Source organism: Saccopteryx leptura, chromosome 1, assembly GCF_036850995.1.
Source record: "Saccopteryx leptura isolate mSacLep1 chromosome 1, mSacLep1_pri_phased_curated, whole genome shotgun sequence".
NCBI classification, from domain to species: Eukaryota; Metazoa; Chordata; class Mammalia; order Chiroptera; family Emballonuridae; genus Saccopteryx; species Saccopteryx leptura.
The window spans coordinates 140,783,932-140,799,358 of NC_089503.1; the positions used below are offsets into that span (position 1 = coordinate 140,783,932).

Sequence of the window (15,427 nt, forward strand, 5' to 3'; positions counted from 1 at the left end):
CTAAGTTTAGAAAAGAGAAATTTATGAAAACTTTTGCCAGAGTATAAGGAACATGTGTCCCAGGTATTTTGTTTATTTGCTTATTGTTTTTAGGTGAGAATAATGAAAAGCATAGGATACTATAGAGGTGGCCATATTTTTATTGGGAAAGAAAAAACTTTGCTTATGAAAGTGAAGACTTTTCTCAGTTGTGAACTCAAATTAGACAAAAAGGTATATTCACAAAGTGTCGCTCCTTCCCTACTCCTTTTACCTTACTCCCCCTCCACCCTCTGTAAGGGATCATTTATCTTTTCTTTCTTTTTACAAAACTGAGCCAATACATATATTTGAATTTTTCCTTATTCACAAAAGAAAGTATATACTGCATACAATGTGTGTGTGTGTGTGTGTGTGTGTGTGTGTGTGTGTGGTGTCACTGACTATACCCAACCCCACCTTCACTGTAGATATTTTTTTAATGAGAAGTAATATACTTATAAAATTCACCCTTTTAGGCCCTGGCCGGTTGGCTCAGCGGTAGAGTGTCGGCCTGGCGTGCGGGGGACCCGGGTTTGATTCCTGGCCAGGGCACACAGGAGAAGCGCTCATTTGCTTCTCCACCCCCACCCCCTCCTTCCTCTCTGTCTCTCTCTTCCCCTCCCGCAGCCAAGGCTCCACTGGAGCAAAGATGGCCCGGGCGCTGGGGATGGCTCCTTGGCCTCTGCCCCAGGCGCTAGAGTGGCTCTGGTCGCGGCAGAGCGACACCCCGGAGGGGCAGAGCATCGCCCCCTGGTGGACAGAGCGTCGCCCCTGGTGTGCGTGCCGGGTGGATCCCGGTCGGGCGCATGCGGGAGTTTGTCTGACTGTCTCTCCCCGTTTCCAGCTTCAGAAAAATACAAAAAAAAAAAAAAAAATTCACCCTTTTAAATGTTCAAGTAAGTGGTTTTCAGTATATTGACAATGTTCTGTAACCATCACTACTACTTAATTACTTAATTCTAGAGCATTTTTTGTCGTTTCGCAGAAAGCACATACCCATTAGCGATTGTTCCCCATAGCTCCTGACAGCCACCAATCTATTTACTGTCTCTGGATTTGTCTGTTCTGGACATTTCCTATGTGGACTCATATAGTATGTGGTGTCCTTTGCTTCTGGCTTCTTTGATTTAACATTTTGAAGGTTCATGCTTATTGTTAGCATGAATCAGTATTGTTCATTTTTAATGTGTGTATGGTATTCCATTGTGTGGATAAAACATGTTTTATTTATTCATTCATAGTTGATGGACATTTAGTATTGTCTTCATTTTTGGATATTATGAATACTGCTTTGAATATTCACCTACAAGTTTTTGTGTGGACATTTTTTCTTAAGTAGAGGAGGGGAGATAGACAAACTCCTGCATGTGCCCCCATTTAGGGCTGATGCTCGAATCAACTGAGCTATCCTTAGCGCCTGGGGCCAATGCTTGAACCAACTGAGCTATCCTCAGTGCCTGGGGCCGACACTCAAACCAGTCAAGCCACTGGCTGTGAGAGGGGAAGAGAGAGAGAAAGGGGGGAGAAGGACTGCGCCACCAGAAGAAGAAGCAGATGGTTGCTTCTCATTGTGTCCCCTGACCAGAGATTGAACCTGGGATGTCCACATGTTGAGCCAACACTATCCACTGAGCGAGTCAGCCAGGGCCTGGACATATGTTTCCTTTTCTCTTTGGTTTACTGGAATGGTAATTACTGAGTCATATAGTAACTTTATCTTTTTGAGAAATGCCAGACTATTTTCCAAAGTATCTGTGCCATTTTACATTCCCATATAGAGTTTCTCTACATGCTTACTGACACTTGTTCTTGTTTGCCTCTGATTATAGCCATTCTAGTGATTATGTAGTTGTATCTCTTTGTGGGTTTGATTTGCATTTCTCTTATGATTAGTGATGTTGAACATCTTTCATGTGCTTATTGACCATTGTCTATGTTCTTTGAAGAAATGTTAGTGCAAGTTTTTGTCCATTTCAAATGGGGTTATTTTGTTGTTAAGTTGTAGGAGTTCTTTATGTTTTGTATATTAGTTTTTTTTACCAGATAAATTATTTAAAAATATTTTCTCCCATTTTGTAGGTTGTCTTTTCACTTTCTTGATAGTATCTTTTGATGCACAACAGTTGATAGATTTTATTAAGTTAAATTTATTTATTTTCCCTTTTGCTGCCTGTGCTTTTGGTGTCATATCCAAGAAATCATTGTTAAATCAAAAACCATGAAGATTTTTTTCTGTTTTCTTCTAATAGTTTTAGCTTGTATGTTTAGGTATCTGATCAATTTTGAATTAGGTTTTTAGTTTTTGTTTTTTGAATTCTTTTTATTTATTTATTTTAGTGAAGTGGGGGGAGAGAGAGAGAAGGGGAGAGGAGCAGGAAGCATCAACTCCCATATGTGCCTTGACCAGGCAAACCCAGGGTTTTGAATTGGCACCCTCAGCATTCCAAGTGGATGCTTTTATCCACTGCGCCACCACAGGTCAGGCCCTTGAGTTAGTTTTTATATATGATATAAAGTAAGGGATCAACTTCAGCTTGCATATGGCTCTCCAGTTCTTCCAGAACAATTTGTTGAAAAGGTTGTCCTTTTTTTGTAGAATGGATCTTGGCACACACTATGGGTCTTACCACAAGTGGTAAAAAATTATTTGAACATATATGTGTGTTTATTTCTGGATTTTTATTCCATTGGCTTTTTTGTTTTATTTTGTATTTTTGCTGAGAGGCAGGCAGAAAGGGAGAACGATGAGAAGCATCAACTTGTAGTTGTGTCACTTTAATTGTTCATTGATTGCTTCTCATCTGTGCCTGGATGCGGGGTGGGGGAACACACAAGCCAGGCCAGTGACCCCTTGCTCAAACCAACGACCTTGGGCTTCAAACCAGTGACCTTTGGGCTCAAGCCAGTGATGATAGGATCATGTTGATGATCTGGTGCTCAAGCCGGCAACCTTAGGGTTTCAAACCTGGGTCTTCAGTGTCCCTAGTTGACACTCTTATCCATTGTGCCACCATTGGTAAGGCTCCATTGGTTCTTTTTATTTTTTAATTTATTGGTTTTAGCAAGAGAAGGACCGGGGAGAAAGACAGAAATGGAAACATTGATCTGTTCCTGTATGTGTCTTGACCAAGGATCAAATCAGTAACCTCTGTGCTTCGGGGTGATGCTCTAACCGACTGAGCTGTTTGGCCAGGGCTCCATTGGGTCTTAATGCCAATACCATACTATTTTGATTGCTGTAGCTTTTTTAAAAATGGAATTTATTGGAGTGACTGGATAACAAAATTATTATGCAGGTTTCAGGCACACAAATCTACTGTAGCTTTATAGTAACTTTTAAAATCAGAAATTGAGTTATCTTCCAACTTCATTCTTAATATATTTTTGGATATTTGATGTCCCTCGAGATTCTATGTGAATTTTAGGATGGGTTTTTCTATTTCTGATAATGATAGAAAATGGGGTTTTATAGGGATTGCATTGAATATGTAAATTGCTTTGAATACTCTTGACATTTTAGCAATATTTAAGTCTTCTCCATGAACATGGATTTCTTTTTTTTATTTTTGGTGACAGACAGAGGGAAGGACAGATAGGGACAGACAGACAGGACGGGAGAGAGATGAGAAGCATCAATTCTCTGTTGCAGCACCTTAGTTGTTCATTGATTGCTTTCTCATATGTGCCTTGACCGTGGGCCTCAGCAGGCCGAGTAACCCCTTGTTCAAGCCAGCGACCTTGGGTCCAAGCTGGTGAGCTTTGCTCAAACCAGATGAGCCTGCACTCAAGCTGGTGACCTCGGGTTTCAAACCCGGGTCCTCTGCATCCCAGTTTGATACTCTTATCTACTGCACCACTACCTGGTCAGGCAACACGGGATTTCTTTCCGTTTATTTGTCTTGGTTGCTCACAGCAAAATTTTTACCACCTTGGTTAAATTTATTCCTAAGAATTTTATTGTTTGGTGTGTTTGCTTCTTTGACTTTTAATAGTTGTATATAAAGATATATGTACACACACAAATATATTGCAAACGGGTATTTTTTGGTTTGTCTTTTTTTAATATGCTAATGGTGTTTTTTTTTTGCTTTGTAATAGTTTGTATAGGCAAATCTTTACTTGACCTGAAATTTTAGTTATGGTTGAGAAAAACTTTCCCTTCATGTACTTTAGAAATTTACCCATGTTTTCTTCTAGTACTGTATTATTTTATTTAAAAAATTTAGGTCTTGGAAAATGATTTGACTTTGGGTGATGGGCACACAATGCGATTAGTAGTTCAAATGCTATAGAGATGTTTACCTGGAACCTATGTACTGTTATTGATTAATGTTACCTCATTAAATAAAATTTTAAAATAATTTAGGTCTCCAGTTTATTTGGATTTACTTATCTATGTGGAATGAAATATAGATCCAGAACCTGGCCAGTGGCTCAGTGGATAGAGTGTTGGCCTGGCATATGGATTTCCGAGGTTTGATCTTCAGTCAGGGCAGGGCACACAGGAGAAGTTGCTATTTGTTTCTGCCTCCCCTCTACTTCCTACTTCTCCCCCCTTTTCCCATCCCATAGCCAGTGGCTCAGTTGGTTTGAGCATGGCCCCAAGTGCTAAGGATAGCTTGGTTGGTTGAGCACCAGCTTCAGGCTCTAAAAATAGCTCAGTACTCGATCATCATCCCCAGATAGGGCTGCTGGGAGGATCCTAGTCAGAGTGCATACAGGAGTCTTATAAAGACCATCTTTTCTCTAGTTATTTGAGATGCCACTTTTGTATACTAAATTTTCATGTGAACTTTCTGCTTATTTATTTTTTTGCTTTGAAATGGGTTAAAATGTATATATTTTATTTTACTCTAATTACAGTAGAATAACTCTAGATAGAGTGTTTCAGAAATAATAAAGCAAAAATACCAAATTGTGTTTTATGAGACCATACATAGGCTCTGCAAAAATGACTTGTGTATTTTCAAAATTTTAGTTGGGGTATGGTTAGAGTAGGTGGGTTATGGGTCCCATTTAATGTTACTTGGTCAAACTAGGTTACTGATAGGCTTTTTTATAGTGCTTTAGTGTTAAAAAAGAATATTTTGTCAATAATATGGCAAGTCTTTAATATTTTAGATATTAATGGACATTATCAATATTCTTATAGCAGAAATAAGAAGGATAAAAAGAGAGAAAAAGAAAGGGACCATATCAGTGAAAGAAGAGAGAGAGAACGTTCAACCTCTACAAGAAAGAATTCTAACGACAGAGATGGGAAGGAAAAATTGGAGAAGAACAATACTTCACTGAAAGTAAGCAATGGTCATGCAGTGTTCAGGCTTTGAAAAATTAATACAGGGATCCTTGGGTTGTGACAGCATTGACATACAACATTTCAAGTTTATGATGCTCACTCTCATAAAAATCTTCAAAAAATTGAGATGTGTTTCAGCTTACGTCGTTAGTGTCGCACTTATGGACTATGTGGGCAAACTAGTTTGGTTGTGCGTAGCAGAAAAATATGCAGTACAGTGTACAGAACACTTTTCTGTGGCTTAGTTGTGTTTTTATGTTCTAGATCAGTGGTAGTCAACGTGGTCCCTACCGCCCACTAGTGGGCGTTCCAGCTTTCATGGTGGGCGGTAGTGGAGCAACCAAAGTATAAATAAAAAGATAGATTTAACTATAGTAAGTTGTTTTATAAAGATTTATTCTGCCAAACTTAGCAAAAATTTGATATAAAGTACTTGGTAAGTAATTATTATATGCTTTAACTTGCTGTAGCTCTGCTTTATAAATTTTATGAAGTAAAGTTACTTCCCTACTTTATAAATCACCATTACTGTGGAACCGGTGGGTGGTTAGAAAATTTTACTACTAACAGAGATACAAAAGTGGGCGGTAGGTATAAAAAGGTTGACTACCCCTGTTCTAGATTATGATTTTACAACTGTGTTAGGCTAGATAAATGACTTAGGCTAGAGTGTGTTTTGACTTACACCAAAATTTGGGTTACATCACTGTTGTAGGAACGGAACTGTGTTGTATCCCGAGGACCCCCTGTTGTAATTGAAATTGCTTTTTATTGCATAGAAGTAGTTTTAAGCTAAAAGCTCTTTAAAGACAACAGTGTCTTGTACATTTTTATATTCTTTCATATTTGTTAAATTGACAGTTTTTTTTTAATTTAAATTTTGAAGAGATGAGATAAGAGCTAATTAAAAATTTAAAATAATCATCTTCCTTATTTTAGAGAATGATAGACTGGCATACAATAAGAAATTTTAGGCTGTGTATCTGTAATAAATGTATTTGAGTTTATGCTAAAGTTTCTACTTGATGCCATTTTCATTATATTTGTTTCAGCAAATTTGACACGTTCTGTCATTCTTGGTTTTGTAATATATTCTGAAATAATGTTTGTTGAATTAGAACAATTAATGGAAAACCAAATTCTACCAAGTAAGGGTTTGGGGATGAATATTTTAAGAACTTGTGAATTATGTTAATTCTCTTGTTATACGGGTACAATTTATATTTGAAAATAGATTCTGAGCTCTGGAGTTTTTATCTCACAGTTTTACTTACTCTCATACTGATGGAAGTTTGTCATCATCAATATGTTGATAACATAACATGCATTTCTTGGGCACTAACCATGTGCCAGGAACTATTCCACATGTTCTTATTTAATCCTTTAAACTGAGAGCAGAATGTAGACTGTTCTTGAACTGTCTTTGTTAGGAGGAATAGTAACTTCCTTTTCTGCACTTCCTTATTTTTGCTTTCTTGGTGTCCAGATTACAAATCTATTCTGGCATCTTTGGGAACTATTTTATTCTTTTAGCAGATTTGTCATGCTTTTTGAAGTCAGTGAATAGCATTTATTGAACACTTTCTTAGAATTTCTGTTGATGTATTCTAATTTAACTTCCATGGATTGTTTATCTTTTATGAGAAGTACAAAAGACATACCAATATATTTATATGTTTGCATATTCTATTTATATTAAAAGGTGGGAGAGAGAAATACCCAATTGTATTAATTCACAAAACATAGAGGTACATATTTTAGCCATGAGCAGATGTAGTAGCAGGCAAATCTTGAGAAAAATATTAAATGTATACTTTAATATTCACTGTAGGAGAAGGAGCACAATAAAGACCCAGAATCAAGTGTGGGCAAAGAATCAGATGACAAGGATGCACCAAGGACTGAGGAAAACAACGTACAGCAAAATGGGAATTGTCAGCCAAATGAAGAAAACCTCTCTACTAAAACAGAAGCAGTATAGGACCGACAAATGCACCTCTAAACACACGCTGGAATGAAATCCAAAGCTTTTGATGCTCTTAAGATGTTAAACAATGAAGAAATCCAGTTGAGCATAAAGAGATGAGCTAACGGCGTTCCTAGTTGTTAGGTGACATTTTGGCCATCTTGTTACTAAGAAAATCATGGACATTGTGAAAATAACAGATGTTACCCAAACTCATCTAAAATCTGTGCATTTCCATGGTGTGGTTTGTTAGTGTTTGCCAAGAACCATTACAAATAAATGGGACATCAAAGATCCAAATTTGTACTATCCATAAAGACTGGAGATAAGCATCGGAGGCTATTTTAAAAAGTGCTAGTTACTGAATTTTGTATTTTACTTTCTTTTTTTTAAATTTCAATATATACAGATTGATGATGTGCTTGAAATCAGTGCAACTATATAGCCACCCTTGTAAGTGCAGAATATGTAAGAAGTTTTAACACTTATTTCACAGGATTTATAGTGATTGTGTTAAATTTTCACTATTGTATTTTCTTTTTCTCACTGTATAGGACAGCAGTTTTCTTTAAAATAGTTTTTCAGATTAAAATTGCTTAAATAAGTGGATTAAAAAACGACCTTCAATGCATGCTACTACTGTTCTCTTTCAAAAAGAACAACTGTGTTGAATACTAATAATAATGTATTAGTATTCAGTGTTAATCATTGGGTTTCCCCACAAAGTAAGCACTTCTTTTTTAACTTTCTTGACATTTCCAAGCTTATTATGAATAATATTGCAGTGTTTGTTGTCAGTGGTCAGTGGCAAAGGTGTCATAAAAAGAAAACTTGGGTTTTCAAAATGGGCTATGGGAGCACAAGCTGAAGCTTTAGTGCCTTCTACAATGTGGTATACTGTTTTCTAGAATTTTATATGTGCTAGTCATTCTCAGTTCATATGGAATTGAGGTGGGTATTCCATTCACTCCCATAGAGAAGTGAGCAAGTGATATGTCAGAAGAGCTTTTTACTTAGTTCACCTAATATGAGAGGGAAGTCCTGTTTTCAAGAATGACTTTAGAGCTTAAAACAACAGTGCAGTCTTGGGACCATCGGTTTTATACTGTGATAATTGAAGCATGTTCTTAATTTATTTAAAGCAAACTTTTTCTTTGTCTACATGGGATGGCCTTAATTATTACCTCTCAATCATCTTCTCATAAATCATGTTGTGCAGAAATTGTACTTAAAGAAGAATACATGAGGTTGTTTTATGTTTAAGGATATGTTTGTTTGGTTTAAAATATAGGTCAGTCGTTATTCTTAGGTTCACTTTACAGAAAGTATGCAAGTAATAAAATGACAACTTTGCTGATATTTTCCCCAAAATGGTAACTCATGGTTTCAGAACTCTTTTCATTATTGTTATATTTCCAAAAAAGTTGTACATTTTAATTAGCATGTTATTGAAAAATCAAATGTAATTATTTTAATACAATCTAATACAATCAGATTACTCAGTTGCCTTACCTCATGGGAAGAGTTACTTACAGATTTTAAAAACTGGGTAGCGCATCAGTCACTTGGTTTCAACTTGAGTTTTCTTTTAATATTAATACTGTTGAAACTTAAGTATTTGGTAGAGAATGGAAAGGATTGCCCTTATTGCAAATAATGAAGCCTGGTTTGATTATGAAGCTGCTTAATTCCTCTTCATGTGTCCAGAATTACTGTGGTATTTTTTTCCTTTTTGTCACTGTGTACATTAAAATTTTTGAAAATGCTTTACTATGTAAAGTATAGATGGTCATTTTAATCATTCAGCCACATGCGGTTGGCTGGTAAACAGCTTATTCTGAAACAAGAATGCCTGGTGAATATGGAAAGATCGTGAAGGAGTATGTATGTTTTGCATCAACAGCTGTCTTATTTATGATATGTAAGTAGAATAGAGCAAATGTTTGATCTTTGTTATTTTTAGTACTATTTCTCTAATAAAGCTAAGTATTTTAGAGGAAAGTATTTGTTTATGCATTTTAAAATAGCATCTTAGTTTTATCCTGTTCTTTCTTTAATTTCCATAGAATTGTTTTGACATGGAATACATATTTGTGTAGGGTCTATAAAACAATCATTTAAAGTTTGAGTGATTTCTTGTACTCTGGACTCTATTAAATGTTTTTTTATGTTATAATTAGCATTTAATTTGGGTCCTGCTTCTAATTATTTTTCTTGCTGATATTTATTCAACTTTAAAAATACTGACACTAATTTGTGAAAGTTGGGCATAAGTAGGAATACAAGGAATCAGGAGGAAGTGAAATCATTTTCTTAAATTAGGGCCTATGGAAGCAAAGCTTTGTAGGGTCTATAGATATTGGTGCGTTTGTGTTTGTGTGTGTGAGAGAGCGAGAGAGAGACATTTTCTCTGTGTTCTCTTATGAGAGCTGTTATGTTTCCATTTGTTTATTATTTTGAAGTATTTTTTTTCCTTTAAGATTATTCTTGTTCATCCTACATAGATGTTGTCAGAAAACCTTGAGGTAAGGCCAAGAAGACAGCCATTTTAAACTAGGAATCTTCTATAATTTAGCTTGACACGCAGAGAGTACACTGTTTCTTAAATCGTAATTGTTCCATCATTCTAGACAGATTCTCTGGGTCCTCTTGCTCTGCGTTTCAGCGGTGCACACTGAAATGGTGACACAGGATGGCCCTTTGTAAGGTAGCTGGTGTCCTTGAGAAAACAACTCTAAGTCCTTAACTCTGCAACCGTCTCCTTAGTTATTTTCCATCTAATTAACTTAAAACTGCAAACACTAATCAGATTTTCTGTTTAGAATTATTTTTTTCAAGATGTTCAATGTATGCTATGTGGATCTTCAGTAGTGTCAGAGGCTTAAATTTTGATAAGCTCAAAAATAAAAATGACATTTAGAATTAATATTTTTGTCAAGAAAATAATACTTTGTGATATTAGTCATTTTCAGGATTCCCATTCATTCCTTTATATGTTGCTATCTTCATCTTAAAACTTAAAAACCCAGAAACTTCCATCTAAATCTTTCAACTGAAGATAGTATTCAGATTTAAGGGTTATACTATATATAATAATAGGCTTTTAAAAGTTTTAAAAAATCTCTAAAAGTTTTAAAAAATCTATTAAAAATAGTATGATTTGATTTAAATTTTTAGTAGTTCAATTAGCAATTTAAATGAATCCTTTTGGAGGAATGAATTGAATAACTTAAAACATTTCAATTAGTCGTTTCACTAAAAGATATAGGATCTGAATTTAACTGGTCAGATTATGAAGTCAGCTATTTCAGCAAAGTAATTGTTTCTTACATGTTTAAATAGTTGTAAAATTTTTTCTCTACATACTTAGTATTTCCTTATGTTTATTTACTAATGTAATATTCATTTAAACTGAATTGTTTATTTTTATATTTAAAAGTTAGTGCTCTTAAAAGGGCTAAATTATATTTCTGGAAGCAAGAGTCCAGTATAAATGTAATAAAATCTTTTAAAATAAAATTGACTTCCCTACTTAATCTTGGGTTTGTGGGTGAATTTGTGTTTTTAGTACATTTTTATTGCTGATTCTGCCTGCCTAAAGACTAATACATTATTTAAAAAAAAAAAAAAAAGCTAAAACTGTTAGTTAACTTTTGGTTCATATTCTGTTGGGTTGGATTTTGTAACTAATAGACTTTCCATTTCATTTTAAGGCACTTTTATAGTCTCTAGCAGTTTATTATTAGTTTATATCTAATATAACATTCCTTAATATATTGTTTTTTAAAAGCAGGTTTGTGGTTTGTCTGATTTTTAAATTTACTTGTATCTAGCCTGGCTACATTTTAATTTTGAAAATTGCTAACTTTTGGGAAACTTTACATGTTTTATAGCTAACATTTATTTTCCCAGAATTGGAATGGATGGTTCCCTTCATTCTTGATTAACCTTTATTTGCTAGATAGATAACTTCATAACTATATTTTATTAAGTCCAAATTTATGAACATCATACTGAATTAATTAGGAATTGAGATTGAATTCTACTAGTTTAAGTTACTGGTAGGCGAATACTGTTAGGGAACAAACTATAGAATTCCCAGATCTCCACAGAAGATTGCATTTTGATGTACTGTGTAGTTGATTAGGTAGTTCAGTTTAATGGGTAAATATTACTCTCCTTAATCTTAATTAGGTGACTGTAGTACTCTTCTTTACATAATGCTGTTGATTATTAAGGGAAGAGTTTAAAACGTGAATATGAAGATGCTGCATAGGTGGTGTGTGTTTCTGTGAGTAGGACTACTAAATGGTACTAGTAAAGATTTACCGAATGATGCTGCTATTGTGTTGCTATATTTTTAATAAAATGAAAATCTTAAAACCTTACCAGTCTTGAGTAGTAATTTCACTTATTTCTGACTTATTTATATATTCACAGCTTATTTTTTATAACAAAGGCACTAACAGACTTGTTCCAGGGTTTCAAAATTTCTGTCAAGATAGAGGTATTTGAATATTGGCCAGTCTTAATGTTCTGTGACAGTAACTTTAGTCAAAGGCTTTGCATCTTAAACATTTTGTGTATTCTAGTAATAGCTGATTTTGAACTCTCCCTTTTGTTTTCAGATTCAGCTTCTTAATAAGGCATTTATACCATGACAATTGTCATGCTGGTCGTTTAACAGCAAGTAGAAGACATTCTCCCATTTATCAGAGGTACTGCTCTCTATTTGGTGGAGTGTGTTCAGGTGGTCATTTAAGTGAGATGGCCTGTTAGCTAAAAGTGCCCCCTTTTAAAAAATAAAGCAACTAGCATATAATAAATTTAATTTCTGTAGGACCTGATGGCTTAGTGTTTGGTCCAGAGCTGGATGGTGAGGCAATACAGCTATATGTACTCATTTCTCTGGGCCAGTTTGGTTCAGGGCCATTAACCTTTTATTATTATTATTATTTATTCATTTGTATAGAGGAGAGAGAGAGAGAGAATATGGGGGAGGAGCAGAAAGCATCAACTCCCATATGTGCCTTGACCAGGCAAACAAGGGGTTTCGAACTGGCGACCTTGGCATTCCAGGTTGATGATTTATCCACTGCGCCACCACAGGTCAGGTACCATTTGGTTTCCAAATGTGTTAAAAACTACATGTGTGAGGATGAGTTTGGCTTGTGAACTTTAAAGTTGCACCCCTTGCTGTAATTTGTGTAACCTTTTCCCCGGGACTTAGAGAAATGCAGGGTTGGAGTAGTAATTATTTGACAGCGGACTTTCAAACAAAATGACTCTTACGTGTGTTACCTTTGTTATAAATAAATAGTAATTACTTGAGTACAGTTAAAAAACATTTAGTTTTCATAATTATCTTTTTTTTAAAATTTCCTTACTTTAGTGAGAGCAGGAGAGGCAGAGACAGACTTCCACATGTGCCCAAACGGGATCCACTGGGCATGCCCACCAGAGGGCGAAGCTCTGCCCATCTGGGGTTCTTGCTCTGCTGCAACCGGAGCCATTTTAGCACCTGAGGCTGAGGCCATGGAGCCATCTTCACCGCCCAGGGCCAACTTGCTCTAATTGAACCTTTGCTGCAGGAGGGGAGAAGAAGAGGGAGAAGAGTGGAGAAGCAGATGGGCCCTTCTGTGTTCTCTGACTGGGAATCTGAGCCCAGGACAGTCACACGCAGGGCCAACGCTCTACCACAAAGCCAACTGGCCAGGGCCATAATTATCATTTTCTTAGGAAAAACATCCTAAGGTTCACTGAAAAAAGTAGTTGGTTTTTTTTTTTTTTAAGTATACTACGCTGTTTAATGTTGTAATAGCCACAGTTTGATAATCAGAGGTGGTAAATGGAATCAGTTAATGTATTTTTGCTCAATAAGATGCAGCTGATCATAAGACACACCAAGGGCTTTAAGGAGGAAAATAAGAAAAAAATATTCTGAACCAAATGGTGTGTTAAAATATTTTATAAAAAAATATATCTTTTGCTTCATAAGAAGCACAGACATTTTTCCCTCCACTTTTGGGGGGAAAATGTGTGTCCTATGGAATGAAAAATACAGTACATGGGCATGAGCCCTAATACATTTACTTCTCTTCTGAGCTATAGGGTTATATTTCCTACCACCTTCTCAGGCTAGCACCTGAACAAAGCACTACTGAATATTAGCTATTATAATACTGGATATCTCACACTATACATTTATCCTGTTCAAAAAACCCATTTAATTTCCAGTTTCATATTTTTGCTTTGCTTCTGCTACTTATTTTTTCATCAGAAAATGTGGGTGGAGCGCAGAGCGCATTCCTAGCAGCTGTGGCTGATGCAATGCTGTGAGAACACCCAACTCCCAGAACCCTCCTGGGCACACCCAGGAAGGGAGCTTGCCCGCTATACGGAAGTGACTTAGCGCCAACCACACAGCTCCCTGATCTTTTCAGCCATTGGCTTTGAGGAACACGCTGTCACACCCTATAGGCTGAACCTGTGTATATAAGTTAGCTTACTTCCTGAATAAAGTGGATCTGCGTCACTGAACCTGGTCCCCGGAGTCTGGTCTTGGTGTCTCCATCGTCCTCACCCCTGGCAGGACTTGTCCACAAGAAAATGTTAATGTCTATTAATTTATTTTTATCCCTATCTTCTGTCCCATTTGCTGAATCCTCCTAGTTCTATATTCCTCTGCAGTATTTTAGAAGCACCCTTGTATAACCTATGATTTTCAGTTTCATGAAACAGAATCTGCTCTAGTAGAAAGGTAATTATGGTATTAGAATTAACTCAACTTTTCCTTTTAGTCTATTTCTGGAGCCTCTACCACTTTGTCTTCCAGTCTCAGAACTTTTTCCAAATTCATTTCAACATACATTGCTAGTTACTTAAATTCCTTTAAATTGGTCTGTAGTTTTGTAGTGTCTTTCTGGTTTTGGTATAAGGGTCATAGTGGCTTCCATAAATGATAGGTAGAACTCCCCAGTAAAGCTTACCTGAGCCTGGAATTTTCTTTTTACACTACGACTTCAATATTAAAAGTAGGGTTAGAGTTATTTATGTTATTTAATCTATTTTATATTTTAAATTTTTTATTTTTCAATTATTGTTGACTCATTATTATATTAGTTTCAGGTATACACACCAGTAATTAGATATTACATAACTAAATGATCATTCTGATAAATCTCACACCAATCTGTGTGTCTTCAAAGAAATTTGTCCATTTTATCTTAGTTGTTGAACTTACTGCCATGAAGTTCATGATATTCCCTTATTTTTTTATATATGTTAAGACCTATAGTGATACTCTCATTCCTAATATTGTAACATATGTCTCCCTTTTTATCCTGATCCATCTAGCTTGATGCTTCTCAATTTACTGATTTTCTCAAGTAGTCAGATTGTGTTTTTAGTAGATATTTTTCTGTTGTTTTGTGCTTTTGACTTCTCTTTATTATTTCTTCTGCTAATTTTGGGTTTAGTTTACTCGTTTTTTTCTAGTTTAAAATTGAGCTGGAGTCATTGACTTGAGACCTTTTTTCTAAGATAGGCATTTTAGTGCTATCAGTTTTTCTCTAAGCACTACTTAAGCTGCATTTTAACAAATTTTAATGTGTCTTCATTTTCATTCAGTTAAAAATATTTCATAATTTTTTGTTTGGCATTGTCTTTGACTCACTGATTATTTTATATTAAAATATAGTTGACATACAATATTATATTAGTTTCAGGTGTACAATGTAGGGATTTGATGTATACCTTACAATGAGAAATATATGAGTAATTAGTGTCCAAATATTTAGGAATTTCCAAAGATCTTTGTTACTGATTTCTAACTTCATTCCATTATGGTTAGAAACCAGTCTGTAGGATTTTATTTCTTTTAAATTTTCTAGGATTTCTTTTATGGTCCACAAATAATACATCTTTATAAGTGTTTCATGTGTCCTTGAAAAGAACGTATCTTCTGCTGTTGTTGGATAAAGTAATCTGTAATGCCACTGAGGTCATATTGGTTGATGATGATGTTCAGTGTATAATATAATTTGTGAACTTGACTGATTTTGTGTACTTAATATTTTTGTATCCTGTAGCTATTCTTGAGCTTTGTTTCTGGATACAGTTAGTTACTGGGGAACTGTTAG

At 35.4% G+C, this 15,427-nt stretch overlaps 1 protein-coding gene across 4 annotated transcripts in view; it reads left to right on the forward strand.

The window, feature by feature from the left end:
• The window catches only part of SREK1 (splicing regulatory glutamic acid and lysine rich protein 1), a 63,675-nt gene extending 52,001 nt beyond the window's left edge, over window positions 1-11,674 (forward strand). For 3 of the 4 annotated variants that reach the window (XM_066376209.1, XM_066376228.1, XM_066376237.1), the window contains 2 exons: window positions 5,174-5,318; window positions 7,152-11,674. In XM_066376209.1, the coding sequence (XP_066232306.1) occupies window positions 5,174-5,318; window positions 7,152-7,301 (295 nt within the window). In that variant the 3' untranslated portion in view covers window positions 7,302-11,674. The remainder of the gene's footprint in view (window positions 1-5,173; window positions 5,319-7,151) is intronic. The other variant, XM_066376219.1, reaches the window with a different exon arrangement.
• Window positions 11,675-15,427: the final 3,753 nt, after the last annotated feature.